This window comes from Loxodonta africana, chromosome 3 (genome assembly GCF_030014295.1).
Source record: "Loxodonta africana isolate mLoxAfr1 chromosome 3, mLoxAfr1.hap2, whole genome shotgun sequence".
In the NCBI taxonomy this organism is placed as follows: Eukaryota; Metazoa; Chordata; class Mammalia; order Proboscidea; family Elephantidae; genus Loxodonta; species Loxodonta africana.
Window position 1 is genome coordinate 42,195,438 of NC_087344.1, and position 17,427 is coordinate 42,212,864.

General features: G+C 41.6%; 1 protein-coding gene across 1 annotated transcript in view; it reads left to right on the forward strand.

The window, feature by feature from the left end:
* The window catches only part of CAMTA1 (calmodulin binding transcription activator 1), a 1,094,671-nt gene that overhangs the window by 1,059,326 nt on the left and 17,918 nt on the right, over positions 1-17,427 (forward strand). Inside the window, exon 12 of the mRNA XM_064281181.1 lies at positions 15,491-15,645. Within this exon, the coding sequence (XP_064137251.1) occupies positions 15,491-15,645 (155 nt within the window). The remainder of the gene's footprint in view (positions 1-15,490; positions 15,646-17,427) is intronic.

Below are 17,427 nucleotides of genomic sequence, written 5' to 3' on the forward strand. Positions count from 1 at the left end.
CTACTATGTGCCAGGCTTTCTGCTAGATTTCAGGAATTCAGCAGTGAACTGGCCTAGTAGAGCTGACAAGATTTCTCTGCATTTATTTATAGCAGACTGAGTTCCTGAAATAAAGGATCACATCTAACTTGTTTACTTATTACTTACTTATTATCACTGGTGGCCAGCACAACTCCTTGAGTGGTCTTGTTCATCGCTATTTCCCCAGAGTCTTAGCGCAGTTCTGGTAGTGGGTGTTCAGTAAATATTTGTGGAATGAATCTCTTCTGGCCCAGATTCTCCACAGTTCTTCCCAAAGGATTTCGGGTGTTTTTTTTTTTTTTGTTAAAGTTGGGCACTCCAGAACGACCTGCTGGTGTTTAATTAATGCGTTCGTGCCTTCTGACGATTGCCATATGAGTCTTTGCAGTTTCATTTCTACAGTGTCAGGATTTTCATTTTCCGTTTTCCTTTATGCAAGCCATTTTAATTTCATTCCACCTTCACTCTTCACATCCAGGTTAGCTTTTTCTTCACCTGTAAGTCTCCTTGGAAACCTTAGTTGCATAGTGGTTAAGAGCTACGGCTGCTAACCAAAAACGTCGGCAGTTCGAATCCACCAGGTGCTCCTTGGAAGCTCTATGGGACCTATCTACCCTGTCCTGTAGGGTCACTATGAGTTGGAATCAACTCGATGGCAATGAGTTTGGTTTTTTTGGATAAGTCTCATTACAGCACTTTTTCTTTTAAAGGCTCATAAGCAAAAAAAAAAAAAAAAAAAAACCAGTAAGCTGTAATATGTTTTCCCGTTTTTCATTCATTTCAACATTATTAGTTTAGAGCATCTCAACTCATCCTTATAATATTCCTTTTTCTTGTGGGCCAAAATTATTGAGGGAGTGTCCTCCAAATTTGCTTTTTGGAGATATAGCAAACTTAAAACGTTCCATTCTTTTGTCAGTTGTTAAAAGATAGGCACAGACTGTTAGTGTTCTTTACTGCTTTTGTACTGACACTAGTTAGCTGCAGTTCTTCTACCTTTAATTCCAGTTGGAGTTGATCTTTCTTAACAACAAAGTTGATTTCTACATAATTTGGGGTTTTATTATATGCTTCTCCAGGGACCAATCCCTGGAGAAGACATCATACGTGGTAGAGGGTCAGCAGAAAAGGGGAAGACCTTCAATGAGATGGATTGATATAGTGGCTGCAACAATGGGCTCAAACACAGCAACAATTGCAAGGATGGTGCAGGACCTGGCAGTGCTTCATTCTGTTATACATAAGGTTGCTATGAGTCAGAACAGACTAGATGGCAACTAACCAACTTACATGCCTAAACCAATTGCCATCCAGTTTATTCCAACTCATGGCGACCCCGTGTGCATCAGTAGAATTGTGCTCCTTAAGGTTTTCAAGGCTGATTTTTTGGAAGCAGACCACCAGGACTTTTTTTTTTTTAATTTTTATGTGCTTTAAGTGAAAGTTTACAAATCAAGTCAGTCTCTCATACAAAAATTTATGTACACTTTGCTGTATACTCCTAACTGCTCTCCTCCTAATGAGAAAGCCCACTCCTTCCCTCCCCTCTCTCTTTTTGTGGACGTTCCGCGTTCCGCCAGCTTCTAACCCCTTCTGCCCTCTCATATCCCCTCCAGGTAGGAGATGCCAACATAGTCTCAAGTGTCTACTTGATCCAAGAAACTCATTCTTCACCAGCATCTTCTTCTGTCTGAAGAGTTGGCTTTGGGAATGGTTCCTGTCCTGGGATAACAGAAGGTCTGGGGGCCATGACCACCAGGGTCCTTCTAGTCTCAGTCAGACCATTAAGTCTGGTCTTTTTACAAGAATTTGGGGTCTTCATCCCACTGCTCTCCTGCTCCCTCAGGGTTTCTCTGTTGTGTTCCCCGTCAGGGCAGTCATCGGTTGTGGTGGGGCACAATCTAGTTCTTCTGGTCTCAGGCTGACGTAGTCTCTTTATGTGGCCCTTGCTGTCTCTTGGGCTCGTAATTACCTTGTGTCTTTGGTGTTCTTCATTCTCCTTTGCTCCAGGTGGGTTGAGACCTATTGATGCATCTTAGATGGCCGCCTGCTAGCTTTTAAGACCCTAGACTCAGCTCTCCAAAGTGTGATGCAGAATGTTTTCTTAATAGATTTTATTATCAGGCCTTTCTTCTGGGGCATCTCTGGGTAAACTCGAACCTCCAACCTTTCGGTTAGCAGCCAAGACTGTTAAATGTGTGCACCACACTATGCTGTTGTTGTGTGCCATCGAGTTAATTCCGACACATAGCAATCCTACGTGATGGAGTAGAAGTGCCCCATGGGATTTCCTCAGCTGTAAATCGTATGGGAGCAAATCGCCAGGTCTTTTCTCCTGCTCAGCAGCTGGTGGATTCAAACCTCTGATCTTTTGGTTAGCAGTTGAGCACTTAACCATTGCACCACCAGGGCTTCTTCTTACATGCTTAGTGATGCGTTATCATATAGCTGGGCTCTTCAGCTACTCCTGGGGTAGTAGATTATAAGCGTTAGTGTCCTTGAGAATAGGTTTGAAATTTGCACCCTCATGCACCTCTAGCACTAGTACTGAAAGATTTCAAATGAGAAATAATTGTAGATCTGCTTTGTTGCCCTTGTAGCATTTAATCTCCTAATTACCATTATCCATCGGCTTTAGCAGCATCCTAAATTTGTTTTCTTGACGTGTCTAAGACTGAGTTTTGGAGTGGTGTGAAGCAAAGACCAAAGAGAAGAAATATGTGTCCGGAATCACTGCAAATGAAGAAAGGCTAAGGAGCATCGCTGATTTCCTTTCCTCGTGTTTTGGTGCATAGAGTTGAGGAGTTTTTAAGAAGGGGAGTACGACAGTTTTCTAAAGCTAAATTTAGCTATTGCTTTGGAAAATCCCAGTGTACAGCTTGTGCCTTATCTCAGCCTGGCCCTTACCCTTTCCTCTGCACTTGGACATCTTAAATGGCTTGTTGGGGAGGAGCTGCTTAATGTACTCTAGTGGCCCCATTTATTCTGGGAAGGAATTAAGTGACTTCATTGTCCCCATCTTTCTAAGCTTCCTAAAAAATTTAGGAGACTTTCTAAGCAGCAATTACAGTTCTCTACAGAAATAGTTCAAGTCATGCCTCCTTTTGCTTCATCAGCTCCTCCTGCCAGCACAGCCAAGGGCTGTAAATGGAATGAGAGATGGCCTCTCGTTCCTGGTCCAAATAGCAACAGGAGGGCACATGTGCACTTGAGCTACAAATAACGCGTTTTAAAATAGCAGATGGTATTTGATGGTTGCTCCTTCATTCATTTACCTGCCAAGGCAAAACTTTTTCTTCTACTCTGGCACCAAGACCTGAGGTGGCGCAGACTGAGCAATTGTAATAATAAGTTCTCATGTTTGCAGATACTCATTAGCCCATTTTCGGGTGTTCAAATCCAAGCCCACGTTCTGAGGCTGCTATACGAAAGGTTTCTTCTGTTTAACACAATTAAAATTTCATGTTTGCACAACCCCTTAACCTGACTGACTTGTTAAACACTTTGGAAGTAATTATAGTAACTCCTTTAATTAAGGTGGGCTGCCAATCATATGTATTCCATATATTCCATTTGGCTCATGAAAAGGAGAATGTCTGAAAACTGGGGGGTCAGTACTTTTAACGGGAAGCACAGTGGCTAAAGAAAAGGAGCATGGCTGTGAAGTTCCAGTTTGTGTCTGTGAAGAAGTCAGATATTCTTCAGAGCTTTTCTGCCAGAGCTTTACACCAACATAATTTCCTTACCTGAGCTGAAAGGAAATGGCAGCCAGCCAAGTAAACTTATAGTGCTTTTCAAGTCAGCTCCATTGGGTTTTGATCATTTTGAGCATTTTATTTCTCCACCGGCAGAGGTGATAAAGCTGCTAATTGGTGCATAACCTGCCTGAAGTCCATTGAGGAGAGGGGAGGTTGCTCAAGAGTCCTTGCCCTGGAGCTTGGATGACCTCATCCATAAATTGGCTTCTAGAAGAAGCTTAAATTAGAAAATAATATTCCTTTCCATTGACTGAGCACCCACCCCATATCCAGTGCCAGAAATGTAAGATACAATCTCTGCTTTCAGAAAGCTCATAGCTTAGACTTTGGTAGGAATGACACATGTAGGCAAATAACTATGCATTCATTTTCTAAGTACTATTTTGATACAGGGCAAAACATGGAAAATTTATTGGGCATAATGTAAAGAACATAGTCCAGCCTGTATTCAAATCCCTGCCCTAGGAGTCCCCGGGTGGTACAAATAGTTAAGTGTTCAGCTGCCAACTGAAAGGTTGGTGGTTTGAATCTACTCAGAGGCGCCTCAGAAGAAAGGGCTGGTGATCTCTTCTGAAAGATCATAACCATTGAAAACCCTGTGGACTGCAGTTTTATTCTTAAACACATGGGGTCAGCATGAGTCAGACTCAGCCGGAGCTGACAGGAAAGCCAATCAGAGCAAGAGCCTAAAAGAGCGTGAAAATATTGACTCCAAATGCCTCCCCGATACTTACAAGCAATATGACCTGGAGTAAGTAAGACGTTTTCTGAGTCTCAGCATCCTCATTTGTAAAGTAAAGAGGAAAGCCTTTCTTTGAGAGTTATTTTGAGGACTAGAAATAATACATGTAGAATGTGTAGCCTGCTGTAGCTGCTGTTAGTAGTAATAAGGAAGGCTATGTTTGAGCCTTTAAAGAATGAAAGCTTACCAGGTGGATGTGGAAAAGGCGGGAAAGGGCATTAGCCAAGGCCCAAAGGCGTGGAAAATTTCTGGTGGTTTTGGAGAACCATTAGTGATGAGAGAACCCTGGAAAAGTGACCTGGGGGACAGGTGGTAAGGAGCATTCTGTGTCATGCCAAAGAGTTTAAACTTTATTTTGTAGGTCAAAGGGGAGGGATTTAATTTTTTAAACTAGATTATCTGATATAATGTCAGCAGTTGCCTTATGCTGTATTGGTCAACACAGCCATGAAAATTAATTAGGTTCCAAGATTTAAGGTGGTTGTACACAATCTAGGTGAAACTAGGTACAGCCGAGAACTGAGGGCATGAGAAGTCGGGCTAGTAGTTAGTTTCCCAGTACAGATGCTTTGATGCTTAAATACCCAAATGTTTGGTGTTTTCGACTCTCGAAGCCACAAATCTGAAACCTGCTGAGGTTAGAACGTACTGTGGGTGTGTGATGTCATGAAGTTTTTTCTATCTTTAAAAGTTTTGTATTGGCGGGGGAAGTCAGCACAACTGGACTAAACTGAAAGCTAAGAAGTGTCCTGAATACAACCAAACACTTCAAGGGACAGAGTAGCCGGGGCAAGGGTCTGGGGACCATAGTTTCAGGGGACTTCTTTGTCAATTGGCATAACAAAGTTTATTAAGAAAATGTTCTGCATCCCACTTTGGTGAGTGGCATCTGGGGTTGTAAAAGCTAGTGAGCAGCCATCTAAGATGTATCAGTTGGTCCCGACCCACCTGGAGCAAAGGAGAATGAAAACACCAAAGACACAGTGAAAATATTACCTCAAGAGACAGAAAGCGCCACATAAACCAGAGACCCCATCAGTCTGAGACCAGAAGAACTAGATGGTACCCGGCTACCACCAGTGACACCCCTGATAGGGAACACACAGAGGGTCCCTGATGGAGCAGGAGAAAAGTGGGGCGTAGAAATCAAATTCTAGTAGAAAGACCAGACTTAATCATCTGAGACTGGAGGGACCCCAGAAGAGATGGCAGCTGGACTCTCTGTTGGCCCAGAACTAAAACCATTCCCAAAGCCCACTCTTCAGACAAAGATTAGACTGGACTCTAAAACATAAAATAATAGCCGTAAAGAGAGTGCTTCTTAGCTCAAGTAAAAAAAAAAAAAAAATTAAATACATTAAACTAAATGGGCAGCTCCTGTTCGCCAGCAAGATGAGAAGGCAGAGGGGGACAGAGCTGGTTGAATGGACATGGGAAATCGGGGGTGGAAATGAGGAGTGTGTTGGCACATTATAGGCAGAGCAAGTAGGGCCACATAACAATGTATATATGAATTTTTGTATGAGAAACTAACTTGAACTGTAAACATTCACTTAAAGCACAAAAAAATAAAATTCTTTAAAACATCTCAAAAAAAAGAAAGTTTTGTATTGCTTAGGAATTTTGCAATTTAGATGAATGTTAACTTGGGAGGTTTTAAAATGAGTCCCTTTGAGAGTTAGGAATCCCCATGAAAGGGAGATGAAAAGATGGTCCATGACCGCTGCTGTGCTGTGTGATGCCGTAGGTCACAGCCCTAAAGGAGAGGCTCAGGCGGGGCAGTGGCACAGGAGAGGGGATGTGAAGCCCTGACTGACCATTCACTGACTCTTGGGCCAGTGGTGTTTGGAAATTTTTTTTTTTTTTTTTTGATCTTGGTAATATTCAAAGCTGTTTCTGGAATCATGAGTATAATTTCTTTGTACGTGTTTTCTAGTATCTTTGGAAAACTAAGAACCTGGAGTATGACAAGATAGTTGATTACTATGCTTGACCCTGTTATACTTTTGAGATAACAGAAAGAGGGCTATAGGTGTCTTTTCTTGGAGTTTAATATGTCAAAGATTTCTTTTCAGCATTTACCGTGTTGGTTTATTATATCTGTGTAACACATAGGTACATTCACCATCATTTTATCCGTGTTTAAAATGCCTCTCCTAGAAGCCTAGAATGAACCCTAGTGCTGTATTAGAGAAACTGTAGTTTAACAAGATCCGCAAGCGATTCTTATGTATAATAAGTTTTGAGAACTCCTCCTCTTCTAGTGGAGCCCTGGTGGCACAGTGGTTAAAAGCTATGGCTGCTAACTGAAAAAAGATTGGCAATTCAAATCTACCAGCTGCTCCTCGGAAACCCTATGGGGGCAGTTCTGCTCTGTCCTGTAGGGTTGCAGTGAGTTGGAATTGACTCCACGGCAACAGATTTGGTTTTTGGTTTTGGCTCTTCTAGTAATTAACCTAACCAGCAGCATTAGTGTCACCTGGGAACTTGTTAGAAACGCAAATTTTCAGCAGGGGTTCGAACCAGAACAAACCAGTTCAAAGCCCTGATATGAACTAATGTTTATTTTAATGTATATAGAGATAAATAGATACAGAAATAATTATAGATATGTGTGTATATTGGGTTATTTCATATATGTGTGGGAAACCCTGGTGGCATAGTGGTTAAGAGCTACGGCTGCTAACCAAAAGGTCGGCAGTTTGAATCTACCAGGCGCTCCTTGGAAACTCTCTGGGGCAGTTCTGCTCTGTCCTATAGGGTCGCTATGAGTTGAAATTGACTCGACGGCAACGGGTTCGGTTTTTGGTTTTTTTATATATGTGTGTGTATATATGTGTATATATATGTATACCTGCTAGCTCTGTCCACTGAGAGGGACCCCAGTAGTAAGGAGTACATCCAGCATCCAGATCTTGGTCTCTAAATACCCTTCTTCAATAAAAGAAACCAGGACTCCTTGAAGAAATAGCTGATTTTAGGGCTAGGACGAGGAAAATAAAGGATGAACCTTATATATCTTGTAATGCCAGAAAATAAGGAAGTTGTCAAAAAAAGAAGACAGAATTATGAGAGCATGTCAAAGGGACATAGAAGTCAGCCTGACATAGCTCCCAAAGGCCAAAGCTGGAACAATGTGAGCAACAAAATGAATATCATAATACTGGATTATAACCCAAAGTATAATGTATATATAAATGATTGGCTAAATAAATAAATGGAGAAGGACAAATCTTCCTTACAAATAATATATGTAGGTATTCCTCCATCCATGAAGTAGAGCTTAATTTCCCTCCCCCCCCCCCTTTTTTTTTGAGTATGGGCTGGACTTAGTGACTTGCCTCCAAAGAATAAAACCAAGAAAAAACCAAACCCATTGCCGCCAAGTCGTTTCCGACTCATAGTGACCCTATATAACAGAGTAGAACGGCCCCATAGAGTTTCCAAGGAGCTCCTGGTGGACTTGAAGAAGAGAGTACGGAAAAAGAAAACTAGTAACTTTATAATAGAGAACCCTGGCAGACACTACCTTAGCCAAATGACCAAGGTTAACATCACCAGCTATATCATCATACACTTCCTAGTATTATGTGATGAGAAGGGTACTTTAAGTCTGTGATACTCTTCCTAAAAATCCATAACCCCGGTGTAATCATGAGAAAACATCTGACAAACCTAAGTGGAGAGACATTCTACAAAATAGCAGCTGTAGCTCTTAACCACCAAGCCACCAGGGTTTCTAATACCTGACCAGTAACTGTTGAAAACTGTTGAAGTCATGAAGGTGTCATAGATTGGAGGAGACTAAGGATACTTGACAGCTAAGTGCCATATCCTGGATTGGATCCTAGAACAGCAATAGGACATTAGTGGGCAAACTGGTGCAATCCAATTCAAGTCTGTAGTTTAGCTGGTAGTAGTAATGGGTGATGGTGGTTGTTCATTTCTTAGTTTTGACAAATGTTTGGTGGTTATGTAAGATGTTAATATTAGGGAAACTAGTGAAAGAATATGAGAACTGTACCATCTTTGCAACTTTTATCTAGATCTAAAATTATTCAAAAGTAAAAAATGTTTATTTTTAAAAAGGCCTCCATAACTATGGCTGAGTAGAAAGCCCATGTTTAATAATAGCTCAGACTTAAGAGATTCTTACCACTTAAGAAGATTTCACATATTAGTTTACTTCATCCTCAAAAGGAACAATAAGAGAGAGATTAATATCCCCATTTTACAGATGAGAAAATTGACATGCAGAGTGTCCATTATTTTTCCAAAGTCACACAATGACAGGATTAAACCTGGAGCTGTTGTGCCTACCCCACTGTTCTTTCTGTTATAGCTGCCAGTCTAAAAATGTTACTTCCACAAAAAGAAGGGGGTACAGGTAGAAGGGCCTCGTGAAGAGAAGCTTTTAGTGAATCATGAACCAGTCTGTTGCTGCAAAAGCTGTCAGTTTTTTCTTTTTGTCTGGGGTGCAGGTATGTGTGCACATGTCTTGAATATTAAAAAAAACAAAAACATTGCAGTCGGGTCGATTCTGACTCATAGCAACCCTGTAGGATAGAGTAGAAATGCCCCATCGGGTTTCCAAGGAGCGGCTGGTAGATTCGAACTGCCGACTTTTTCGTTAGCAGCTGAGCTCTAAACCACTGTGCCACCAGGGCTCCATCTTGAATTTAGTGGGACAGAACTGCTGCATGATAGATGAAAGTATTCTTCCTCGTTCCCTGAAACCACACGTGTCAACGGCTGCTTTAAAGAGAAATAAGGCAAAAACAGACATGCCATTTAGTCAGCTGAGGGAAGAAGAAAGTACCAAAAGAGGTAAGATGTGATGGGAATGGTTGTTGTAGAGAGCAGTGCAGTGGGTGGATTTAAAATAGTTTTCAAGTGTTGGCAGATCTCGATTGGCTGTGTGCTTGAGGAGAGAGTGTGTACCCAGTGATGGTTGATGGAGCTAGTGTGGATGATGCAGTTCTCATGTGTCCATGTTGGGTAGGAATCTCTGCTTCTGTTCAAGCAGGTGGTTCTTGGATCATTCCACTGGGGTGAAGAGAGAGGATTCATTCTTCCCCTTGTGGAAACAGGCAGGGGTCTAGAGCAGAGGTTCTTAAAATGTGACCCCAGACCAGCAGGAAAGGTGTTAGAAATGTAGTTTCTAACCCATTGAGTCAAAAACTCTGAAAGTGGGGCACCTAACAAAAATAATCTGTGTTTTACTAAGCCTTCTAGGTGATTTTGATGTCTGCTAAAGTCTGAGAACCAATGGTCCAGAGGAATACCTGAGATGAGCAGAAGGTGTCAATCCGGGGTAGCATACGGCATACAGCAGGGGCAAGCCCTGTGCCACAGGAAGGGATGCCTAGACTCACACCTCAAGTTCCAGGCAGACATATGCCTCAGTCTTTAGGTCCCGGGGTCCCATGTGGTTTATCCAGGGAGGCTTCAGAGCTGGAGAACCTCCGCCTAAAACAAGAGTTTGCCTTTGGTTTTGCCTATTACCACTGCCCTTCAGAGAGCTTCCAGTTGCACTGAAGAGGTTAGCGCTCACAGCTCAGTGAAATTCTAAGTCTAATTTTCACATATACAACCCCCTGCAGTGTATAAACTACATTTATAGCCTTTTGTTGTAGCCACAAAAGTTCTACCATTTTTTTTCATTTGAAACCAGGATATCATTGCAACAAAGTTTAGTGAACTTTGTATTGATACCTCTGGGACTCTTATTAAGTGAATCTTTTATACTGTTTTTGAGCGAAGCATGTATGTGTGAAAATACTATTTTAAGTTTTTGTTTTCTCAGGCAAAGCACTTAGGATGATTGTGTTTATCTCCGCACTGCTTGTTTGTTGTCCTCACATACCCAACAGAGGGCCGACACCTGTCACCAAGAACAGACCTCTGTGCGTCTCTGCTCTGTACCCCTTGTCCGGAGTTCACTTACTTTGGCAAATAGGGAGTATCTTTCAGTGATGAAGCAGTAACTTGTTCTTTCAGTGAGACAAATAGAGCTCAATGCTTCTGGATAAGAACTGAAATCTGGGAACTACAGGGCAGGAGCTAGAGAAAGGACGGGCTTTCTTTGTGGAAACTCTGGAGTCTTGTGTGGCTTTTAACAACGTCTGGTTCTTACGTGTGCTCGTGGAAACATGGGCTCTGGGCCTTTTTCTGTGCAGTAGTGTTCTCATCGATGGAGCAGTTCAGTTGCTTCACCCAAACTCTGCTAAAGACATTCGGTTGGGAATCCCTCAAAGCTAGGTCACTGCTGGCTTTGCGAAACATCATGGGCGAGAACTGAGGCCAAATTCATCAGCTCCCTAGATCTACCCCCACCCCGTATTTATTTAAAAATGTGGGCTCATTCCAGCCGCAGAAATTATTTATTGGTCAGTAAATTTTTTTTTAAATGAAGCAGGGATATTTTCACTACTGTTCTAGGTACTCCTCATTGTCTGCCACATAGTAGGTGCTCAAAAAAATCTGTGCGTGAATAAATATATCTAAAATGTATGTTTTTATTCTTAACAGAATCAGAAATAACTTTTTTGTGTATATGTTTCTAAATTTTTATATTCCCTTTATCCCCGCAATCCCACACAGTATGCAATTAAGGAGATACATAGCTCTGAATTTGCCAAGTATTTTACAATAATTTTTTTTTAATTGTAAAAATACATAAAACACATCATTTGCCAGTTTAATATTTTTCTGTGTACAATTCAATAAAACCAATTATATCGGTCATGTTGGGCAGTCATCACCAGCAATCATCACCAGTTTCAGTTGCCAAATTTTCCATCCCCATAAACAAAAACTCGATGCTACCTGCGTAGTGATTACCCATTGCCCATCCCTCCTGCCCCCTAAACTCTAATCTCTATGTATTTGCCTATTGTAGGTGTTTGATATTAGCAAAGTCATATAATCTTTGTCCTTTTGTGATTGACTATTTTCAGTCTGCATAATGTTTTCAAGGTTACAGAAGTGTTTTATCATGGTAAAGCTGTAAAGCCAAAACAAGCATAAAGTTGTTGCTTTTGACTTTGCAGTAATGGCAGTGTGAACACCTATCGTTTTATGCATCCGAATAAGCCACCAACAGAGGAGCTATACTCTGGCCTTGCTCAAAGGGGAGAGAAGGGAGCAGAATCACTTTGATCCTTGATCAGCACAGCACCACAGACCTGCTCTCTCCGGGATGCTGGCTCTAGCATTTCCATTTGTGATTGTTCTCTTATTTCAGTTATCACTGCTCTCCCTGTTTAGAATTGAGAGCCGTGAGAGATGCTGTTACACATGATATAATTTTGTTAAGAGGCAAATAATTGCTTCTGAGTATCTACGTGAAGTGCTTCTCAGAGCAGCTTAGTAACACGAGAGAGGGAACCGCATAGCAACAGGGAGCGGTGCTTAACATTGCAGACAGGAAACAAAGCCCAGCACCTCTGCGGCAGATGCCAGATCAGTCCACTGTTGCAGTGTTTGAACCTGGGGATGCCGTGGGCAGGGCCTGGCTCGGGGATGTCAGGGAGGAGTCTGTCTCTGCAGTGTCCACCGCTGGCCTGGGGGCGGGAGGATGACAGGCGCACTACACTGCAGCACACTGCAGCACCGCCAGAACAAAGCCGCCTGACAGACAGTGCACTGGCAGCCCAGGGAGGAGCGCTTCCAGGCTGGCCCGCCCCTTCTCATGACATGGAATGTTCATCTCAGCCACGGCCAGTGGGCACCAGAGGGATCAGAAACAAGTGATACGAATACTGAAAACTCATTTAATAGGAGCCAAATCTGTAGGCTTGCCAAAGAAATAATAAGCCGATGGCTATAGAAGTTTAAAATGAAGCCAGACCATTTCAGTGGGACACATGAGTACCTTCGAGTGGGTTGAGAGATCAGTGGTTGTCTGACTTAATATTGTTAGGAATAAGCAGGGAGAATTGACAGAGGTGCCACAAAGGATAACCGCGAGGCTGCTTTGAATCTCACTGTAAATGAAAGGTAAACGCCTTAGTCTTCAGCTGCCTTCAAGTGACAGAGTCCTACCTTCTGCAAGGCTTTCCATTTTATAAAGGACAGGGCGCGGAGTCCGGAGTAGGGGTACTAGTGACACCTCTGTAGTCATTTTGTGTTCCCTACTAGTGCTCAACGGCACTGGGTTTTACTAGTGGTCACAGAATGAAGATCTCCACGTACAGTATGTATGAGGGGTACCTCCCCACTGGTGACTGGGAGTGAAGATGCTTCGCAGCTTGCTCCTCAAATGTTGACTGTATCTGTCTGTACGTGTGACGTTGGAACAAAGATGTTATTTTCCACTTTAAAAGATGAAGAATTTTTCTTTTAATGTTTCTGGAAATAGCTTGTTAGAAAATATTGTGATTCTTGAGAAGCAGTCTTCCTCCTCTTGCTTTAGTGGTTTGATAATATTAAGTCAGTATTGAAAAATTTCCTGTCAAACAAGTATTTACTATCTTTTTATTATAGCTGAGCTTTCTGGAGAGTAAGAATGTTATCTTCCTAAGGGCAAAACTGGCCAGTGCTTGTGCTTCTTCTCTTCCCATACCTTGCTCTACTTTTCCTTCCCGTTATCATATGGTGGTTGGGCTCCAGCTCTCTAGAGCCAGACAAGTTAATTACCTTCTCATGTCTCTGTTTTCTCACCTATAAAATGGGGATAACAGTACCTACCTGACATGGTTGTTGCGAAGAGTATATTTGCTAATATATGTAAAGCAATTAGGTGGTGCCTGGCCTATACAAAGTGTTCTAGAAGTGTTAGCTCTGCCTATTTTATTTCATGTAGAATACTAGCACCTGTAGAATTAATAAGCTTTGCTCACTAGTCTTAGAATTTATAGTCAGGTTAATAAGGAATGCTGATAAAATACTACTTTTCTAGATTATTCCTTTTCATGACTCAAATGGCTGTATTTTGAATATAGTTTTGCCATTATCAATTTGAGTGAGATTTGTGTTACCACAGCTGTTCAGCCAGTTTCTACCAGTACCATCAGTTGCCATCAAGTCAGTTCTGACTCACAGTGATCCCATGTGTGTTAGAATAGACTCGTGCTTTCTAGGGTTTTCAGTGGCTGATTTGTCAGAAGTAAATCACCAGGCCTTTCTTCCAAGGCACCTGTGGGTGGACTTGAACTGCTAACCTTTGGTTAGCAGCTGAGCACATTAACCATTTGCACCATCCAGGGACTCCTAACTGATTTATAAAGTCTTTTAGTTCTTTTGCCTGGAGATGATGATGATGATGACAGCTATCACACTTACCCAGAACTTACCAAGCTCTGAGCATTTACGTATTTAATTCTCACAGCAACCTTCTGAGGTAAGCACAGTTACTATCCCTACTTAGGAGTTAAAGAAACTGAGGCATCAAAAGGGTACTTGTTCAAAGTTATACAGCTAGCATATGACCTACCCAGTAAAAAAGGCATGATTTAAACCTGTACGTCTGGCTCCAGAGTTCTTAACAGCTATCACTATTGGTCCCTGCCCGCCTCTCCAACTTCATCTTCTCCCACTCCCCTCATTACAGTTCAGCCACAGAGCGTTCTCCTCCTTGAATGTCCTGCCCCAGGGCCTTTGCATTTGCTATTACCTTGCCCAGAATGCCTGACTCCTCATCTTTTTGGTCAAACACGTGTCACCTTTCATGACTTGTCAAAATTCTACCATTCCTAACCGCAGTCACTCCTTTTCATGTTATCCTGCCTTCTTCCCTTATGATCTGACTGCACTATAGCAGAAAGAGGCATTTTCTGTCATGCTCACTGGTAAATATCTGGCACAGCATTTATTAAAATTTGTTGAATGAATGTAAGTGGTGATTTTAATAATGACTTAAAAACCCAAACCTGTTGCCATTGAATTGATTCCAACTCATAGCGACCCTATAGGACAGAGTAGAATTGCCCCATAGGGTTTCCAAGGAGCAGCTGATGAATTTGAACTGCTGGCCTTTGGTTAGCAGCCATAGCTCTTAACCACTGTGCCACCAGGGCTCTAGTAATGACTGTAGCTCCTTTCATTTACATGTATATGTAACCTAACTCTAATATGGAAACCCTGGTGGCATAGTGGTTAAGTGCTACGGCCACTAACCAAAGGATTGTCGGTTCAGACCCACCAGGCGCTCCTTAGAAACTCTATGGGGCAGTTCTACTCTGTCCTATAGGGTTGCTATGTTTTGGAATCGACTTGACGGCAACAGGTTTGTTTTTTGTTTGTTTTATTAACTCTAATATATGTGTGTGTGCATGTGGGTACAAATACATGAATGTGGATATATGTATATATTCTAATCTCAGTAAAGAAGCATAGAATCACATTTTCTCCTTGACTTACAATCTAACTCCAACAATAACATCCTGATGGTGTTCTCATGTAGATGTGAGATACCTATTTGTGTTTCTTTCTGAAAAGATGAGTGACATATAAAAAGAAATGTGTGAGGATTTCAGACAGTGAATGATACAGCTAGAGCCTGAATCTTTTTTGTTTGTTTGTTTTTGTAAATACTTGGTGTTTGGGTAAAACATATACTATTTATCTTCTTTTTAACTAATATCCTTCTCTCCTACTATAATTGCTTTTTTCCATTGATTTAAATGAAATTGATCACTGTACGAACCCATCTACCACATCTCTTCAATATTGCCATTGGGGAATTTGGCAAAGAAGTGGGGTGCCAAGAACCTGAAACAGATCTTTGACAAAAAGGAGTTATCCGTTCCCTTGGCCAAGAACTTTGGGCAACTGTAGATGCTACGATCTTATGTGAGGTGATGGACTCACTACCATGCTGGAGGGACCTGGCCGGGACAAGGCTCTGTGACTTAGTTAAGTTAATGACAGTTCTTCTTGGATGCCCATCCTGCAAGCTTGAATAGGCCATATGTTAACTGCTCTTCTTCTGGAACCCAGCCTCACTCTTACTCCTGTTCTGCCCTAGATAACCAGTTCAGGATGTCCATCCTAGAACGACTGGAGCAGATGGAAAGGAGGATGGCTGAGATGACGGGATCCCAGCAGCACAAGCAGGGGGCTGGAGGAGGAGGTAGCAGTGGAGGTGGCAGCGGGAGTGGGAATGGAGCAAGTCAAGCTCAGGTAAGAGTCTGTGTTGATAATCATCTCTCATTGTTGTTGAATGTTTGGATTCAGTGGTGAGGCAGTGATCACAAGTCCCTTCTCTGCTGCTGCTGTCGTTTCCTGATTTAGACAAAAAATCCAAGGTAGTACTCTACAGTATCTATGCTTCTAAGTATTATAATCCTTATATAATATGAAAGGAGCCTTGGAACGTGGGCCTTCTCAATTGTTTACCTTTATTAATGGTTGCTTGAGTTTTGCTTTGTTTTTTTTTTTAATTCTTGAGTGGAAACCCTGGTTGCATAGTGGTTAAGAACTACAGCTGCTAACCAAAAGGTTGGCAGTTCAAATCCACCAGGCGCTCCTTGGAAAAGTTATAGGGCAGTTCTACTCTGTCCTATGGGTCGCTATGAGTCAGAATCGTGTCAACGGCAGTGGGTACAGGTAACCCTTGAGTAGGACCCCTTGTGACACAATGGTTAAGCGGTTGCCTGCCAACTGAAAGGAATCGACTTGATGGCAGTGGGTTTGGTTATAGGTAATCCTTGAGTTATTTTTATCGATCTCAGATTTCACGACTGTTACCTGGCAGTGGGAGTTGAGGACACCCAATTAAAAATAAAAAGTACAGGCTAAATGGTGACCCAGATGTGCTAGAATACAGAATTAAACTGAATCTTTCTACTTTGTGTATTTTATCCCTATTTTAAGTATAAATATAAAGCATAATTGAATTAAGTAATTCATAAGCCTTTTAAGCTCAAGAAGATCAATAGGAAAAGGGCCCAGAGAAACAGTTTCTGTAATTATCCAGGGTAGAATGACAGAATGCATTGTATCATCTTTCACACATGCTTCTCCATGAATACCACCAAGAATGTGTTATATTGATTGCCAAGTACAGGGAAATGACCAAATATTTTATAGAGTCCCATTAGTTTTGGTGGCTTTATGTAAATTTCATTAAGGGACTTCATTTTGAGAAAGTCTCGTAGCAGAAATTATTTTCCAACAGACCCTAGACATAAAGGGATGGGTGATGAGTCTTAACTCCACTATTGAATTGTTGCCTAAAAAGCTCAAGTAATTCCCCCTCCTCCTCTTCAAGATGAATGACGACTTCCTTTGAACAGTTACGTATTTTAAGTGAGCATTTTTTGATCCTTATGAATATCAAGTATTAGCAATATTTTTAATAGTAATAATAGGTGAAAACAAAGAATAGTATACCATACCCAAAACCTAAACTCCTTTTTTTAGAATTTTCTTCTTCTCCCCTGTCCTCAGAAATCAGTGGAAAAAGGCTTGGCACACAGTAAAACATTATTAAGGGTAAGATAGGCTTCTCTTTTACCTGATACTACTAAGTTTTAGAGCAGTAGTAATCATTGCATGATATAAAATGGTTGAATTAAGAGATTCCCATAACATTCTTTTCCTTTCACTAACAAAGGTGGCATATGAGCAGCCGGCCTGTTATAACCTGATCCCATATCAATTACTATTGAATACTCTTTCATCAATATAAATTGGCTTTGATAAATGGCTGTGTCTGCATTACGTGATAGAGACCATAGCTGTGTTTGTTTAATGCAAGTAATAACAAAAAGTTCCTTCTTTGTTCACTACCCGCTGATTTCCATGTACCATGAATATGATCTGATTGGCATATATGAAGTGGTGCCGTCTGGGTCTTAAGAGTCAAGGTCAGGCCACCGCCCGCTTGCCCAGCTCTGCTCCTTTAAGATGTTTTGACAGCTCTGATGAGGATGACATGACATCCATCATCTGCCTTTTATT